This window comes from Carassius auratus, chromosome 41, assembly GCF_003368295.1.
Source record: "Carassius auratus strain Wakin chromosome 41, ASM336829v1, whole genome shotgun sequence".
In the NCBI taxonomy this organism is placed as follows: Eukaryota; Metazoa; Chordata; class Actinopteri; order Cypriniformes; family Cyprinidae; genus Carassius; species Carassius auratus.
In genome coordinates, this window is record NC_039283.1 from 5,670,167 (window position 1) to 5,686,727 (window position 16,561).

Genomic DNA, 16,561 nt, shown 5'->3' on the forward strand with positions numbered 1-16,561 from the left:
CTACTTTAGCCTTTTTGAAGTCTGTCTAACGCATTGTGTTTGGATGGAAAAGAAACGCCCTTGTTAGTCACTGCTGCCTTTTGTAATGTTGGCACCATCTTGTTTCACTTTTTATGTAAAGGTAAAATTGAGTTTGCTTGTAAAATGTGATTTTTATGAAGAAGGGACTTCAGAGCATGTTCCGTTATTGAGGCTCATTATACCAAACGTGTATTAAAAAGAGAATTTATTTTGAATGTAAAATTAAATATTTAAATACGTTTTGGGTAATCAGTTAGCACACAGAACAGAAAACCACAAAGGCCAGACGAGACATCATCTCGAGTCGTTGTAGCGGTACGGTTTTATTGGTTACAAAAACAAATAATAAAGTAAAAATAAATTACTTTGTAGATTCAAAGGTCTGGTGATGAGTCTTTCCACTGGCACCCGCTTTCGTTCTGAAAGGACGGTAGACCACAGGCCTAACTCTTACTATTGAGGTCTTTCACAGTGAACAGGACAGGAAGAGATGCCATGCTGAGCTCCTTTATAGAAAAACACTTTGGGAGCTTTCACTGCATCCCCTGCATGATACTTCATATTAAAAGACCATATGTAAAGAATGTTCACATAAATGTGTGGCAGTACAATTACGATCCCGACAAAATGTGTGGTGGTACACAGGGTGTTCATGTGAAGTACCAGTGAAAAATCAGGAGAATGGGTTTGGTTCAGTGATGTTTTTTAAGTGTGATTAAGAATTCAGCTTCTCATAAATAACTGCTAGTGATAAGAACATCAAAAGCGTCAACGGAGGTATTTTTTTTCTCTCTCTAAATAAAATAACTTAATAGCCGGTTACAGAACACTGCAAAATGCTGTAAACATCTGTGAAATTTGTAACATAGTAGATCACCAATTTGCACTTTTTAAAAAAATACACAAACTGTACAGACACCCCCATTATCATTTACAAAAGATGTGGAATACACAATTCAGAACCACTGCGCTGCAAAATTCATTTTGTTAATCAGCGTTTGTTGTTTTTGCACTAAACATATCTTTCCTAAAAAATTGCTTGTGGAACAATATCATGTAAGACATTAGGACTTGTTTTATGAAGAATAGATATTTTACTTTCAAATTTATTTTTCTTATAATTGTCAGATTTTTAAGCATTAATCTAGATTAAATTAAGTGAGGTCGATGATTGAAACATGAAAAAAAAAAAAAAAAAAATCAAATGGGATTAGAAGAATAAATTTCCCTTGGGAAAATTAGGATTTTTTATTTTATTCTTTTTTTACAGCCAAATGAATATATTTGGAATTCATTCAATACATTTTGCTTCAGGTAAATTAATTAATACTTATTTATTTATTGAGAAGGTTTAGATATTTTTACTGGACAACCGGACAAACAATACTGACTGGGAAAATGATTTTTGCAGTGTTTGAGCTTGCTTTTCATCTCATTGGCTACATGCAGCCTCACAAACAGACAGAAAAGTCACTGAATGAATATCGGCACAGTTTCATTTTCTAATCTTCTCCACAAACCCACCCCCATAAAGATGCATATAGCAGGCACTTTTCGGATTTCCCTCAGTCCTATCCTGCAGGATACTCGGATGAAAAGTGTTTTGTGTGTTGAGCTATTTAGCCTTCACTTGCACTTCCGACTCGTCGACGCTCCCCTCTTGGGCCGTGCTGCGCGAAAAGCGTTGTGTGCCAGCTGACCTCATCCCCACCGTGTCACCAGGGTGGGCGGGGCCAAACCTGGCCGCATGGGGGTCAGGGTAACTGGGTTGGTAGTACTGAGGAGGGTAGGCACGGTAGCCACCGTAAGGGTCCTCTTCCTCCTCATCGTTGTTGTAGTTGGTGGCAGGATCATAGTTTTGGTAGGGATTGGAGGGTAACTGTTGTACTACGGGAACATGGGGGAATTAGATCGGTTGCCATCTTTTGTAGTCACCACCACCAAGTAAGTAGCCGTCGAGTTATTGAGAGAAGGAAGCAGCAAAAAGATAAAGGCAGAAAAGGAAGAGAGTTACTGAGATTAGCTTAGTTTAGACAAAGGGATAGAGGTTTAGCTGGTTAGCATGGTTCAGTTAGCCCCTGCTGGTAAGTGTTGAAACTACAGCATCTAGCTAAAAGAATCTCCATTTGAGGGCTTTTGGAATGAATGTTAATATTTCATTAAACAGCAAATATAGTGAGGGAACTTAAAGCACCTTCCAGTCAGCATAATTGTGCTACTCTAAATTGTTTTGTCGGATGGTATTTATAGCTCGAAAATCAAATTTGGCTGCAGAATTGAGCACCTTTGAGCAAAGATGGCAGATTTCAAATCACACACTTTCTGGGGACATGCGCCAGCCAAGCAACTGACATTAAGATGAACGGGAATGGTAAGAATGGCTTTCTCATTGATTTAGACGTGAACTCTTAAAATTAAAGGTTCTTTATTGGCTTCAATGGTTCCATGAAGAACCTTTAACGTCCATGGAACTGGTTCCATTACACAAATGGTTCTTTATAGTGTAAAAAGGTTTTTCAAATGAACTTTTTACACTAAGAAAAAAAAAAGGATTATTTTAAGAACTATTCACCAAAATGTTATTTGGAGAACCAAAATGTAATCTTCCATGGCACTGCTACGAAAACCAATATTTTGGAACCTTTATTTTTAAGAGTGTGGGTTTTAAATCTCAACTTTAATGTTAGAAAAGGTTGAAAATACCTCTAGTTTGTCTGAAAACTGACTAAAACAGAGGTTTGCGCAATAGTCAGAAGGGTTAAAAAGGCATGGGGCTTCAATGGTGGTGACATTTCGAGAGTTGGGGAACCAAGGACGTAGATTATCGAGTTTGGGAATGTGTGGAAGAGACCTTCCTTAGACACAGTCTTTGGTATTGGCCGGGGGATGAAGAAATGAAGGGAGAGAGGAGAAGAGCAGGTGGCTCTGTACTGGTTCTCAGTAGTCATTTTCATACTGCTCTGGACCTTCATGTGAAGGTGTGAGACAGTGATGCCCCGTTGAAAAAAAGAAAAGAGACACTGCAGTAAGTGTGAGCCCGATATAACCAACATGATGCAACACCTTGTCTACCAAACTGTCATCTTTATTTCAGAAGGAGAGTCAAGGATTCTCAATAAGGCATTAAAACCTGGTCAATACACATAAAAACCTACATTTTCTCAGTTGAAATGAAGTATTATCCCAGAGAATGAGGGCTGAATAAGTTACAGAGCAATTTGCAATGCTATTAAGCTGTGTCGCAAGATTTTATGCTGACTGAAAGCTTAAGCTATAACCTTTATAGATCTTAAAAGTGTTGATGCAGTATTTCATCTATTGAGTGGAATATTACACTGTCATTTAATGGCCTTACATGGCAGAAACCCCAGAGAACATTAGCGTTTTTTTTTTTTTTTCACAATACAAAACCCCCATAATCTGTGAGGCGTTCACTAGAAAACTTGGCTGTGATCTGATAAATCAATTCTAGAGTGCTCTCCAATTCTATCCGGCCTTTCTCCTATCAAAAAAACTGAAATAGTAAAAACGTGTAAGCACACAGTCCACTTTTAAACGTTGATAGCATTTACAGTACACTCCACGAGAAATTGATAAGTAGAATAACAGTTTGGGAAGGGTTATAGTTTAATAGGACGAAAAAAATCTCTGCGTTTAAGAACAAAAGCTTGTTTAAAGCAATGGGTTTGCCATTCATTAGCAGCTATGGAAATGCATTCGCAAGCAAGAATGTGTGAAGCACTTCAAAAGGCCGTGGAGAATAACAGTATGGAAGAGCGTGTGGTGTGTTCCCTCATCAGTTTACTGTATGGTGAGTATTATTGGTGAAGCCTGAAGCAGTCTTAAACCCACAGCTCAATAAGAACTCGTCAGGGATGCTGTTACTAGACTAACTCCATAACTGACTTTCAGATTTTCAGTATTCACGGTTACCTTGACAACTACATGTAGATTTCATTGGGGTTTATTCACTAAGTAGGCATTCACAACTATCTGTGCATAGAATTTGTCTGTCTGTCACATCCATCCGTCCATAATTTGTATTGTCTCATTGTGTTATAGTATCGTATCATAAGGCATTGTATCATAGCAAACCATTAATCCATCTATTTATAGTATCCATCCATCCATTAATCCAACTATAGTATCCAGCCATCCAGTATCCATCAAATTCAAATTTAGGAAGCGGAGTAGAGGGTTTATTTGGCTAGAGCTGTTTTTATATCAGTGTGCCAATGCTTGTGGACATAATATTCTAATTACTGCTCCGTCATTTAGAATAATCTGAATTCATCAACATAAGACCAAATATGAACAAATTTCACCCGAGAACCTCTTCTTCACATGTACTGCAACATCACTTCTACACAATCATTAGTGAATGAGACCCCATGGGTGTGCCTGATAGAATAAAGTTTGGATGAAATTGAGAAACCTTGAGAGATAGAGGGAGTTTGGGAGAGAGAGGAAGAGAAGGAGAGGATTACCTCCAACGTTGTATCTGAGGCAGGAGTTCTGATCGCAGTAGCCGGGGGGTCCGGCAGGACCAGGGCTACCAGGGATACCTGGACGTCCCGAGGTCCCTTGAATTCCAGGTCTCCCTGGAGAGCCCTGACTGCCTGTCCGACCTTCTCCAGGAGGCCCTGAGTGGGACAAGACATCAGCCATTAATATCTGCCTCGTGAAACCCCTACCTGGAATCCTAATCCCACAAAATACAAGTTTTAGTCTTTTCCAGTGCACAGCATTGGCTGTTACAGCTATGTTGCTTCAATGAATCTCATTTGTGAAGAGTATTGATCAAAGCACGATTAACAGCTAGCCAGCGGTGGCATTTTCAAAGTCTACTGACCAGCCATACTGCTAAAATCGATATGAAAACATTGCTCCCTGACCCGAATATTGTTTCAATATCTGCTTGATATTCTAGACAGGAATCAAAAGGACCAAAAGCAGATCAAGATGTGTGCAGAGGTTATTAAAAGTTTGCAAGCTTGTGTTGTCTTTGACAGACGACATTTAATAATGGAAACTCCTGTAGTCTGTGCAAAAGGAAGTTATTGAGCTCTACTTTCTCCCATTTGAATTGAAATAATTTTTTTAACTGTTGGCTTGAGGACAAAGAAGTCATTGATTTTGACTTAAATGTGACATTTTAACAGCCTCTCACCTGGGGGCCCTGGAGGACCACGAGGGCCTTGTGTCCCTATCCCTGGACTGCCCTTCTCTCCCCTTTCTCCTGGGAGACCTGGATAAAGAGAGACAGGGATCTGTTAGAACTTACAAACCCATCTGAAGAAGCTGTGTCCTTCTCTTTCCATGTGATTTAACTTATTTCACACCTTTACGAGACCATAAGGGAAGAAACAAAAGACCTGGGTGGTGTTAAAAGACACATTGTGACAGGTCTTATGTGGCTGATCTGTCAGTATGGGCTACAGTAGAAGGGAATAAATGATTTTTGTGAATGACAACTTAAATCACAATTGTTTCTTCACACAAATCTATCAGAATCTATCAATAGTATCTTTTTTTAGCTTTTTTTAAGGAGTTGAATTGAGAACAGTCAGTGAGTGGTCAACATGACAATTGACCTCTACTGGTAGATGCTGTAACAACACTAAAAAGCACCTTGAAATTAATGGGAATAAGATTTCCTTGAACCATGGTTCATTTGTCCAAAGTGTTGTCTCTAAGGGTCTGAACACTCTGAATGTAAGCAGCTTTTTGCCCCACAGGCAGTCTGATCTTCATCACCTCTGAACAACACTGACAATCTAAAAGAAGACTTCTGACTGAGATTCATTATTATAGGCCCCATGTTAACATAAACAGAAAAATATCTCCTCTATGTTTTCCCTCATTAGCAGCTCTGACTGCATCATAAGCATGCCCTGCATGTTCCTCCTTGATATCTGAACGTTTGAGTGCACAGATCCCTGAGAGTAGCAGTGGTGATGGTGAAATATCTCACGCTGAAAGCTTCGGCTGTGTGTCAGGGCTCTTCTAACTGAGGACAGTGTGGACACTCACTCATGATAAAGTCCCTGGCTCAGAGTTGCTCTTGGCAGGAAGGTCAAGCAGATCGAATGCAATTTCTGTACAGTTGTATTCAGGAGACAGAAAGTTCCAAATGTTTTATGAATTTATTTCCATTTTTAGTCGCACTGAAAAAAATGATAATGCTTTGGACCAACGCAGAAAAATGCACTTGTTATGTATTAGTTGTTGTCAAATTATACTTATGATTTGGTTCAAACCTTGATTTAATATTTATCAAAAATATTTAAGTAAAATGTTTTTTTTTTTTTTTTTTTGCCATACATATGGTGGACGAGAGAGCTCAACACGCTGCAACTTCAGAAAACACATGCAAATTGAAAAAACACCAGCAAATGAAGAAAACATCTTCATCAGTTTGACAACACAAGCACAGCGCGTTTCGTTATATGCATGTGTTGTGAGTATTTGCAGTGCGTTTCGTTATATGCATGTGTTGTGAGTATTTGCAGTCCGTTTCGTTATATGCATGTGTTGTGAGTATTTGCAGTGCGTTTCGTTATATGCATGTGTTGTGATGATTTGCAGCGCGTTTCTTTAAATGCATGTGTTGTGATGATTTGCAGCGCGTTTCGTTAAATGCATGTGTTGTGATGATTTGCAGCGCGTTTCGTTATATGCATGTGTTGTGATGATTTGCAGCGCGTTTCTTTAAATGCATGTGTTGTGATGATTTGAAGCGCGTTTCGTTATATGCATGTGTTGTGATGATTTGCAGCGCGTTTCGTTATATGCATGTGTTGTGAGTATTTGCAGTGCGTTTCGTTATATGCATGTGTTGTGATGATTTGCAGCGCGTTTCGTTATATGCATGTGTTGTGATGATTTGCAGCGCGTTTCGTTAAATGCATGTGTTGTGATGATTTGCAGTGCGTTTCGTTATATGCATGTGTTGTGATGATTTGCAGCGCGTTTCGTTATATGCATGTGTTGTGATGATTTGCAGCGCGTTTCGTTAAATGCCTGTGTTGTGATGATTTGCAGCGCATTTCGTTATATGCATGTGTTGTGATGATTTGCAGCGCGTTTTGTTATATGCATGTGTTGTGATGATTTGCAGCACATTTCGTTAAATGCATGTGTTGTGATGATTTGAAGCGCGTTTCGTTATATGCATGTGTTGTGATGATTTGCAGCGCGTTTTGTTATATGCATGTGTTGTGATGATTTGCAGCACATTTCGTTAAATGCATGTGTTGTGATGATTTGCAGCGCGTTTCGTTATATGCATGTGTTGTGAGTATTTACAGTGTGTTTTGATATATGCATGTGTTATGATGATTTGCAACACTTGTCAAACTGATGAAGATGTTTTTTTCATTTGCTGGTGTTTTTTCAATTTTTCAATTTTTCTTAAGTTGCAGTGTGCAGCCACCATACATACAGTACATTACTTTAGTGAATATATACTTTAAACTTTTGACATAAGCCAAAATGTTTAATGTTTAAAGGTCAGTATAATAATTTTTGGGGTTTTTACAACTTTATTTCACCACCAACAAAGGCTAAATTAGCTATAAAATGAAAGTATAATTTTCACTTAAGATAAAAAAATTATACATATATATTTGCTTACAATGCAACATATTTTTTCATAAACAAAGCAATAAAACCATGAATAAACTGTGCTGCACATCAACACTGGTATAAAAAAGGGAAAATATACACAAAACCTCTATTCAACTATTACATCCTAAAGAGACTAAAGCATTTGCAGTGCTTTGTGGGATCTTTGAAGTAGTTGTTCTTGGCTTGCTAACATTAACCATAAAAAAGACTTCGTAGTTTACTTATTGTTTATGATGACAAGTGGTATTGGGGTTAGCCAGGGCTGTCAGCCAAAGATGTTAGCAAGATTTATCATGGATGGGGTCAAAGTCTATATCTGCAATAATATTATAGCTACAAGATCTCTGCTTAACCTTAAACTGCAGGAGCAAAAAATCTCTTCCATTAACTAATCATGCTCCATGCCATGCATAATAGACTTAAAATAATCCAATATATACTTTTCAGCTGACTTATGCATTTAATACCCCCACATAGATACTAATTTTGCTATTATTTGAAAAAGTTCGTAAACTCAGCTACTATTTTCTACAAATTAATCTTCAAAACTTAATTATTTTTTCAAAACACGTGTATGTACTTTTGCAGCATGCATACTGTATCAGCAGTACACAGTATCTAGTGGTGCATTAGGTTATCTCATGTGTTAAAATGTTTACCTCTCTCTCCTGGGCGGCCATTTTGCCCACTGGCTCCAGGGAATCCTGGTCTGCCAGGGGAACCCTGCTCTCCCTGTGGCCCCGGAGGTCCTGGCCGACCAGACTCACCCGGTGGACCTGGTACTGTTCGTACTGAAACAGACTGACTGGGAATCTGGTTCAAAATAGAGTTGTAGCGAGACAAGTGACCTGAGGGGGGAAGTAAAAAAAAAAAGAAATTCACTTAGGGAGTCAACGGGGGTTAGACAACTTCATGTGATTTATGAGTTTGGTTAAATAGTGTCAAATCAAATACTTGTTCAAATATTATATGTAAACAAAATATACACATTCTCAACTCACTCTGTATTAGCTGTTCACAAACTTGTCGCGCTATGGCACGGACGGCGGCCTGAGACTGCATGTCACCCTTCAGAAACAAACATCAGGGGATTCAGTTAAATATTATAATCATTTTAACCCATAGGCGCTGTGTGAAAGTTATGAACTAGGAGAGCTACAACAAAGAAACTGATCTTCGCCAGATGTAAGAACTTGAACTTGAACAGTATGATGTCTTCTGTTTATTCTATGATGGGCACATAAAAAGAGAGAGCAACAAAAACTGAGACTATCATTAAAAAGGGAAGATAATCTAATATCTCTCAAAGCCTGGACAGTTTCCCGAGGATGAGCAAAAAATAAGGAATTATATAAATGTTGTGCGCTGATAAGGGGAAAATGGACAGTTCTGGAGCGGCATTATTTAGCTTAACATGTTTGCAGTTATAAGTCACATTACGATTAGTGCACATTTAACTTAATATTAAAGAGAAGTACTTTAAACATAACTACTTTGTTGCATGCAATACTATTGAAAATGATAAATAAATAGGTGCATAAATCTATTTTGACCGCACTCTGTGCTGGTAAATTGTCCAAGCCACTAGCACAGCAATTGTACAGCCTGGATTAAGACCACAAGCTGCTGTGACAAAATCTCCAACAAACAAATAAGCTTTAGTTGCTTTAAAGGGCGGCTATTCCTAATATGTAATAGCCTGTACAACGTGGGTGTTTAATTCACCCAATTTAACACTCTCCACACACCCTTATTGTGGTGACCGGTACCACGGCATTGGAGAAATCAGAATTGAAGAATAAAAAGACAAATATATTGTTGTATGGAAGCTCTGGAGCGAGTCTGACTGTGAGGCTTGATAAACAGCTTTAGCTATACCTGTGCCACTTTTAATGCTCCCGCGGCGACTGAATTAAAAAACCTTTAAGCATTCAGAGAGAGTGTGAAAAAGAAAAAGGAGCTATAATTCAGCACTGCTGCTGTGACTTTTATCAAGAGGCCTGTCAGCAAGCCTCTTAATCCTGCCGCTGATAAACCGTCATTATGTGCACCACTCGAGTGCCACATGCCACCACCCCAATCTATGCTCCGTGACAGTTTAGATGCAGATTGGAGACTCACTCTCTCTCCTCGTTCACCTTTGGTGCCGGAAGGCCCCTGCAAAAAGAGAAATAGGGAGTGAAGACAAATGTATCTGAATACACTGGGAAGAAAAGGACAAAAAAGAAACACAAAGGCAATAACGACTGTTTGGGGAGGGGGATTTGAATATAAGAGTGGACCGAATCGATCACGGATGAAATTCATGAGCCAAATACATAAACTGGATGTGTCGCTGACCTAATGTGTTGGCCGGGATTTGTGGCTAGAGCACCATGGCTGCTAAACAATTCTGATATCATAACATCTGGGTAAAAATGAGATGTAACCCTGGGACGGTCTCTCTGGGAGCTCTGGGGTGTATTGGGACTCATCCTGAGGATATGTGGTTGTGCCAGACTGTGAGAATATGATCATAGTTTAAAGTACTGCATGTAATTTCACACATCGGAGCTGGAGGGTATGGCTCTATATCTATATTGTAGTAGAATTAACAAAGCCCCGCGCCCATAAACTGGCCCACAATTGGTCATAAACTTGTCATCTTACTGACAATCGCTCTTCCAGGGCTTATGAAAAGATAGACGTACAGGTTTCAAATCTGTGTTGAGAGGTTACACAGCAATCGAGCTCTGCAGATGTTTTTCAACGACTGCGCTGAAGCATATGGTTCTACTTTACAAATCTATGAGAACAAAATGCAATAGAGCTCCAACTTAAATATAGGCATCACTCAGCAGGAAACTCAGAGACTGACGTTAATTCAGAATCCCTTATGTGCTTCTGATATACAAATGAGAAACAAACATTTCAGTCAAAGGCTTTGTGCAAACAATAACAGGTCTCTTAGTTTGTAGCTCTCTCTCTGACCAGTCGGACTTATATAAGGTAGATCTTTGTGGGTTAAAACTGAACTGCAAGTGAGCTTGAGCACATCAGTCTGTATGATATATAGAATCTGATATGGAGCCGTCTGCTCCAGCATTCATAATGATTTCAAGCCATGAATAAAGTGACTCTTCATGATAAATACTTTAGGTGGATTTCTAGCTTCTACACAAGTGGACCCTCTAAGCAGAATTCTCCCTGCTGAATAGATCAGGCAAGTTAGTGCAGGTTTGATGCTACTTTAGCTCGAGGGTGTCCAGACTGCTCCTGGATGGCCACTATCCAGCAAAGTTTATCTCAAACACACTTGAACCAGCCAATCTAGAAACTTCTTGGCAAGTGTGCTGGAGTGGGCTTGAGCTAAACTCAGCAGGACATTTGTCCTTCAGGAGCAGGACTGGACACCTCTGGTCTAGCTGGAGGACCATTATAATCATTCTGTTTACCAGCAAAACCTGGTTGGCCACTGAAGCTGGCCTTTCAGGCAAATATGTTTCACTAAGGCAAAGCTCAACAGTAAGGATTTTTCTGCTGGAACTGCAGCAATGATAAAAGTTGTAAAGCATCCTAAAACCCTGGCTTTTGCCCTGGAGCCCTGCCAAGGTAGGCTTGTTGGTTGATCTAGTTGAGAAGTGGGAATGGGAACACTACCACCAAAACATGCTGGTCTTATCAAGTATATTGATTAAGTATATTTTATATTTGTTGAGGATGGAACCAAAGAACCAATTTGCTTCATGACTTCAAAGTATTATTTTTTTTTATTCTGGTCTGGTTCTGGGTGGTCTGGTACTTCATTGAGAATAATGCTGGAGTCTGACACTAAAGAGAGGGATACAGCAGTAGGACAATCTGCCAGAATGAGAACAAGAACGCCACAAAACCACATTTAATTGAGCTGAACGCTTTACCTCACGCTTAAATAGAGGAGCACAGACTTAAATATTAGTAAGCTAATGTCACGATCAGAAATCTACAATTGAGTTTAGTTCGTTTAACATGGCTGTAATGCAATACTCACAGGTGGCCCCTGATCACCAATTTGCCCTGGGGATCCACTTGGTCCTGGAGCCCCAGGTGCTCCAGGGCTTCCCTAAAATGAGATATTGACAGGACAAAAGGTTCATGACCAAGTCTCAGAAAGACTCAAAAAGTGATTTTATCGTATTACAAACCATTGGTCCTGGAGGGCCCTGTCGTCCCTGGGGTCCATCATTACCCGGTAGGCCCTAAAACAAAATAATTTTTGATAATCACAATGCTTTGTTTAATATCTTAATAATCTTCTTTTAGCACATTGTATGAAATCATAAAATGCAGAAGTCCCAATTCTCATAAGGGAAATCTAAGAAACGGTAAGTAGAAATGAAGATAACACATTATGACTCCATCAGTGCTTCCTCTACAGCTTTTCTTCAGAGTTGTGAATGTGAGTTTGTATTGTGCGAGTCTAGTCTGATTCACAAACAAATGACTCAAATGACTCAAATGAATCACAGTTTGAATCAGCCTAATGAAACTCACTGAATCTATCAGTGACTCACTAAACGAACAGCATATGTTCAACTCTGGCTGACCCCCGTACACTGGCAGCATGAACCTCTCTTGGAACAGTTCAACAGCCAACGATTCCAATGCAAAAGACCAGACCCACAAATGTTAACAGCAAAGTAACAGAACAGGTGGTCATATGTTCTAACTCTACCGCCATGTGGTAGAACAAACTCCTCTTGAACATTCATTCCACTACTGTTTTATTGTTGAATGCTGGGATGCACCTTAAGTACCTCAGTAGGGGATAGAGACTCAACAACAACTTACTGTCAGATCTGTCTGCACAAATTATATAATACGGTTCTGGCTGTTTTGTTTTAGCCAGTGATCCAACACTGTGTTCTTCCACTGAACATGCCTCATTGCCCTAAATATCAGGCTCTTTTGGGAAACAGGCCAGTGGAGGAAAGGGAAAACGATGTAACATTTAAAACGCCTCAAGTGTAACATACATTTGGAGTGCCACACTTCAAGAGCATAAAGCCTCAGAATAGTTCTAGTGTATGCAATCCCATATGAGTGCTCGGGGTCACAAAAGTTTTTCTCTCTCACTATGTGTGTGTTGAGATGGATAAGAACCTCCCTCAAGAAGGAGTCATGGTGGAAGCGAGCTATAAACACCTCTTTGCTTTGTCCATTACAGCCCAAATTTGAACCTGGTGTCAATTTAGAAATGTCTCCTATTTGTGCTCGCCATGCTTTGTTCAATTGTTCCAGTGTCTCCACGAAGTCTACTTGTACGTGAAAATCACAGAAGTATTGAATACTCTCTTTAGCACTTCATTGTGTGCCACTTACAGATAAAACAACCCATTAGTTAACCTTGGAACTGTAATACTATTCTTTTACAAATGGTATGTTTATAGATAATCATACGTTCAAAGCCAAACATCTGCTTTCTTTGTTAAACTGTCATAGTGAGTTACTGTGTATGAAACCACAGCAGATTTATCCCTCAACCTGCTTTAAATCAGCTCAGCAAGCAGCAGTGTGGTCTGAACACCACCGTTTGTGCTCCTTGTTTGTCTTTTTCTGACGCAAACTGACAGATTTGTTCAAACATTTCCACTCAGGCTGCTCATTACTAAACAGGGATGGTGAACTTGCACTCTCTCACTAAGACATTAACATTTAATTACACCACACAGCTTTGGGAATGGTAATTGAATAACCACCTCATGCATATTTTTCATACCAGTTCAGAGAATAAGTGTAGAGTGCCTTTTTTCGTTTTTTTGGCATTTAATCTGTATAGGCCCATATACATATATGTGATTCCTCTCCTGTAGGAAAGCCAATATTGAACACATCTGTATCTGTGACAACACATGCAGCATAAACAACACATAAACAAGGAGGCAATTATATTTCATGTGTTGCATGTGAGCTGATACCAAAATAATTTTAAGGATCTGTGAATCACTTGTGTGATTCTGAAATGTCAAGTATGGCTTTGTTCACAAGTTGCTTAATTTGGTTTGGAGACTAGGAACAAAATCGATAACAAAAACAAACACGCTGAGCGCTTATTATGACAGTCTAGCGGGATAGATCTGATTAGTTCAGTTTGTGGTGTTATTGACTAGCAGTCCTGTAAACTGAATCTGTGAGTCAGGGCCTCCTTCAGCATAATCAGATCTGACACAGAAGAACACATAAGCTTCATTTGATGAGCCGCCCGTGTGGAATCGTTCTTACACGGCATGACTGAAATTGTGTTTACTTAATAATATCACTCAAGTTAACTCATGCATTAAAGCATTAATCATGAATTAATTATTCAAAAAACAGTTCTCTACAAATGAATGCATTAACACAAAATTAACGCAAATTAACAATTTATGCCCCCTGACCCATATGTAAATTCCATTCGTAAGCAAATTTCCTTACAACGGAAGTTTGAAGTACCACTTAAATGCAAGGTGTATGTCTGCCAGTTCTGCAGGGGATCGTCCCAGCTCCCTTAGCAAGCAACATAGGGAGGCAGCACAGAATGAGTGAGGAGCTGTTCATGCAGGATGGAGTGCCAAAAACGGAAAAAGCACACAAGGGTCTCCATATGCATTTTTACAGATGCTAAAAACAGTGAGACGTGACTGAATGTCTGTTTGTCTGTTTATTTAAAAAAATTTAATAAATAAATCACAAACAGTTATCTTGATTGATTGAATGCTTTAAAATGTAAACTACAAAAAATATGACTATTAACTAATAAATAAAATGAAAAATTACACAAAAAACCTGCATAATTTAGACGGTAAAAGACTGTCAAATTTTTACTGTCTAAATCCTGTTAATTTGTTACTGATGAGTAATAAGTCTTCTTATAATTTATAGTGAAAATTTTACATTCTCAGAATTCTCTCGCATTTGATGGGTTTCATTTAACCCATTTATTTTTGCTTTGATTTTTCTTATTAGTTATGTATACATGTAGGGTTTTAGGTTTCATCTTATGTTGTGAAGTTAATGTTTATTGCATTTTTATTGTTAGCGTTTGGTGTTCATTTTAGTATTGATGGTGGTGATGGTATTTTACATTTGTATTTGTGCACCTTCTATAAAACCATTTTCAGAACTGATTGACAACCCTGAATATTACAAGTCATTTCTAATGGTAGGTTCCTAAGCTTATCTGATTTATTCACATCATAACCTAACCACAATATAGTATAAATTGAGTTAAGAAAAATGCTTACTCTCTGTCCTGGAGGTCCATCTCGGCCTGGTCCTCCACTGGCACCTGGTACACCCTGAAAGTAAATAAATAAGACAACATGTTTATTTCAATGATAGACATAAATGTGTGGCCTTTGCTGAGTAATAAATGTTCGGCTCTATTGTTTCACGTTTTCGTCTGCATACACAGAATGTATCCAATTAATATTGACATTATCTAAGTGCTCAATCTCAAGGCTGACGAGGTAATCGAAAGTGAGGACAGTTTGTGTGGTCTGAGTCATTGTGATTTGAAGAGCTTCTCTGCTGTGATATCTTACATAAAAGAACATAAACTGTAGGCTAGTCCTTCAAGATTTGTGTTGGCAACCAAACACCTGTGGGATCTCTTGAAGAACAGTGTTTTTGTCCCCGGATTGAAAATTAATTCCAGTTGATTGACTTAAATTGTATGGAACCCATTGACTTTCATTGTATGGGCAAAAAAAGAGTTTAAACTGTGTAAAGTCATACAGGTTTGGAATTACGTGATGGTGAGTAGAATTGCATTTTTTTGGGTGAACCATCCTTTAATTATGTTTAATAAACATCATTTGACACCAGGACTAACATCTACCACCACTGATGTCTCAGCCTCCACCTCGGCGATTAGCATTTTTTTGCTTCTCATTTGCATAAAGTTTTTGCATTTCTCTGCTTTTTATGGCTGACTCTCTTATAACAATCCCACAACCCCCTGCACAAACCTGCCATTCAGCTCCTATAGAGTGTGAACTGAAAATGCCTGCTCATCTCCAGGTAGACACATACATACACGTTAATTTAGATGAAATTGCCTTCCTCTTCATAATGATACGATATTTCATAGCTTCAGCTACAGTTTTACGAATCAAAAAGTTAAATTCAACAATTCAACATCACCCCATATATCAGCACCACACACACACACTAAAATGGGCTTGGTTTCATCACAAGTGGACTCGTAATTCTGAAACTGTGTGTGAGGGCACACTTAACAGTATTATATACAGGGCTCTCAGCTCCAGCGGCAGAGACAGACAGAGGAAGAGATGCAGCACATGATATGGAGGACTGGCAACCAGCAGCCAATGAATATAATTCACAGGCTGACAGGATAGATTAGCCCTGAGTGAGAACTACGGGGCGTCTGTACAGCAGTACGGCAAAGAGCACTTCCTCCTTACTGCCAACATTACTCTGAAAGAACTCAATACATGCTGCTAATCGAAGCGAGTGTGCAGATAGCCTCTCTGCTTAAAGAATGATATCCATCTCAAGCCAAGACTTCTATACCGGAAGACTGAGGAACGCATGTCTGTGTGAGTGTTTGTACTCTGTCCACTGGAAAAGCCAGGATGTTCTTTTCATCACCCTGGAGAACTCTAGGGGATTTTTCCTGAGTGGTTGTCATTGGCTTCACATCAAACAGCTATTCTTCAACAAATGGAACTGTCACTGTGAATGTTTTAGAAGCCTTTTGGTGACACTTTCAGCAGAAATCTAAAAAGATTCGCATAAAAGGCAGAGTTTTCACAAGCTTGTGAAAGAGGCTATAGAAGCATAAAAGTCTAAGACATCAGCTTGAGGCAAAACTATAAATTCCATCCTGCCTGCATAGAAGTGCCTTTTGAGTTTAGACAATTAGATTCTCCCTCAAATAAGATTTTCA

General features: G+C 39.0%; 1 protein-coding gene across 7 annotated transcripts in view; it reads right to left on the reverse strand.

Annotated features, from left to right (window-relative positions):
- Positions 1–315: 315 nt before the first annotated feature.
- The window catches only part of LOC113059905 (collagen alpha-1(XIV) chain-like), a 100,710-nt gene continuing 84,464 nt past the window's right edge, over positions 316–16,561 (reverse strand). For 5 of the 7 annotated variants that reach the window (XM_026228574.1, XM_026228573.1, XM_026228572.1 and 2 more), the window contains 9 exons: positions 14,892–14,945; positions 11,814–11,867; positions 11,660–11,731; positions 9,772–9,807; positions 8,652–8,718; positions 8,310–8,498; positions 5,192–5,269; positions 4,509–4,664; positions 316–1,908 (listed from right to left, as the gene is read on the reverse strand). In XM_026228574.1, the coding sequence (XP_026084359.1) occupies positions 1,637–1,908; positions 4,509–4,664; positions 5,192–5,269; positions 8,310–8,498; positions 8,652–8,718; positions 9,772–9,807; positions 11,660–11,731; positions 11,814–11,867; positions 14,892–14,945 (978 nt within the window). In that variant the 3' untranslated portion in view covers positions 316–1,636. Of the gene's footprint in view, positions 2,988–4,508; positions 4,665–5,191; positions 5,270–8,309; positions 8,499–8,651; positions 8,719–9,771; positions 9,808–11,659; positions 11,732–11,813; positions 11,868–14,891; positions 14,946–16,561 lie in introns of all 7 variants that reach the window. The other 2 variants (XM_026228575.1, XM_026228576.1) reach the window with 2 other exon arrangements.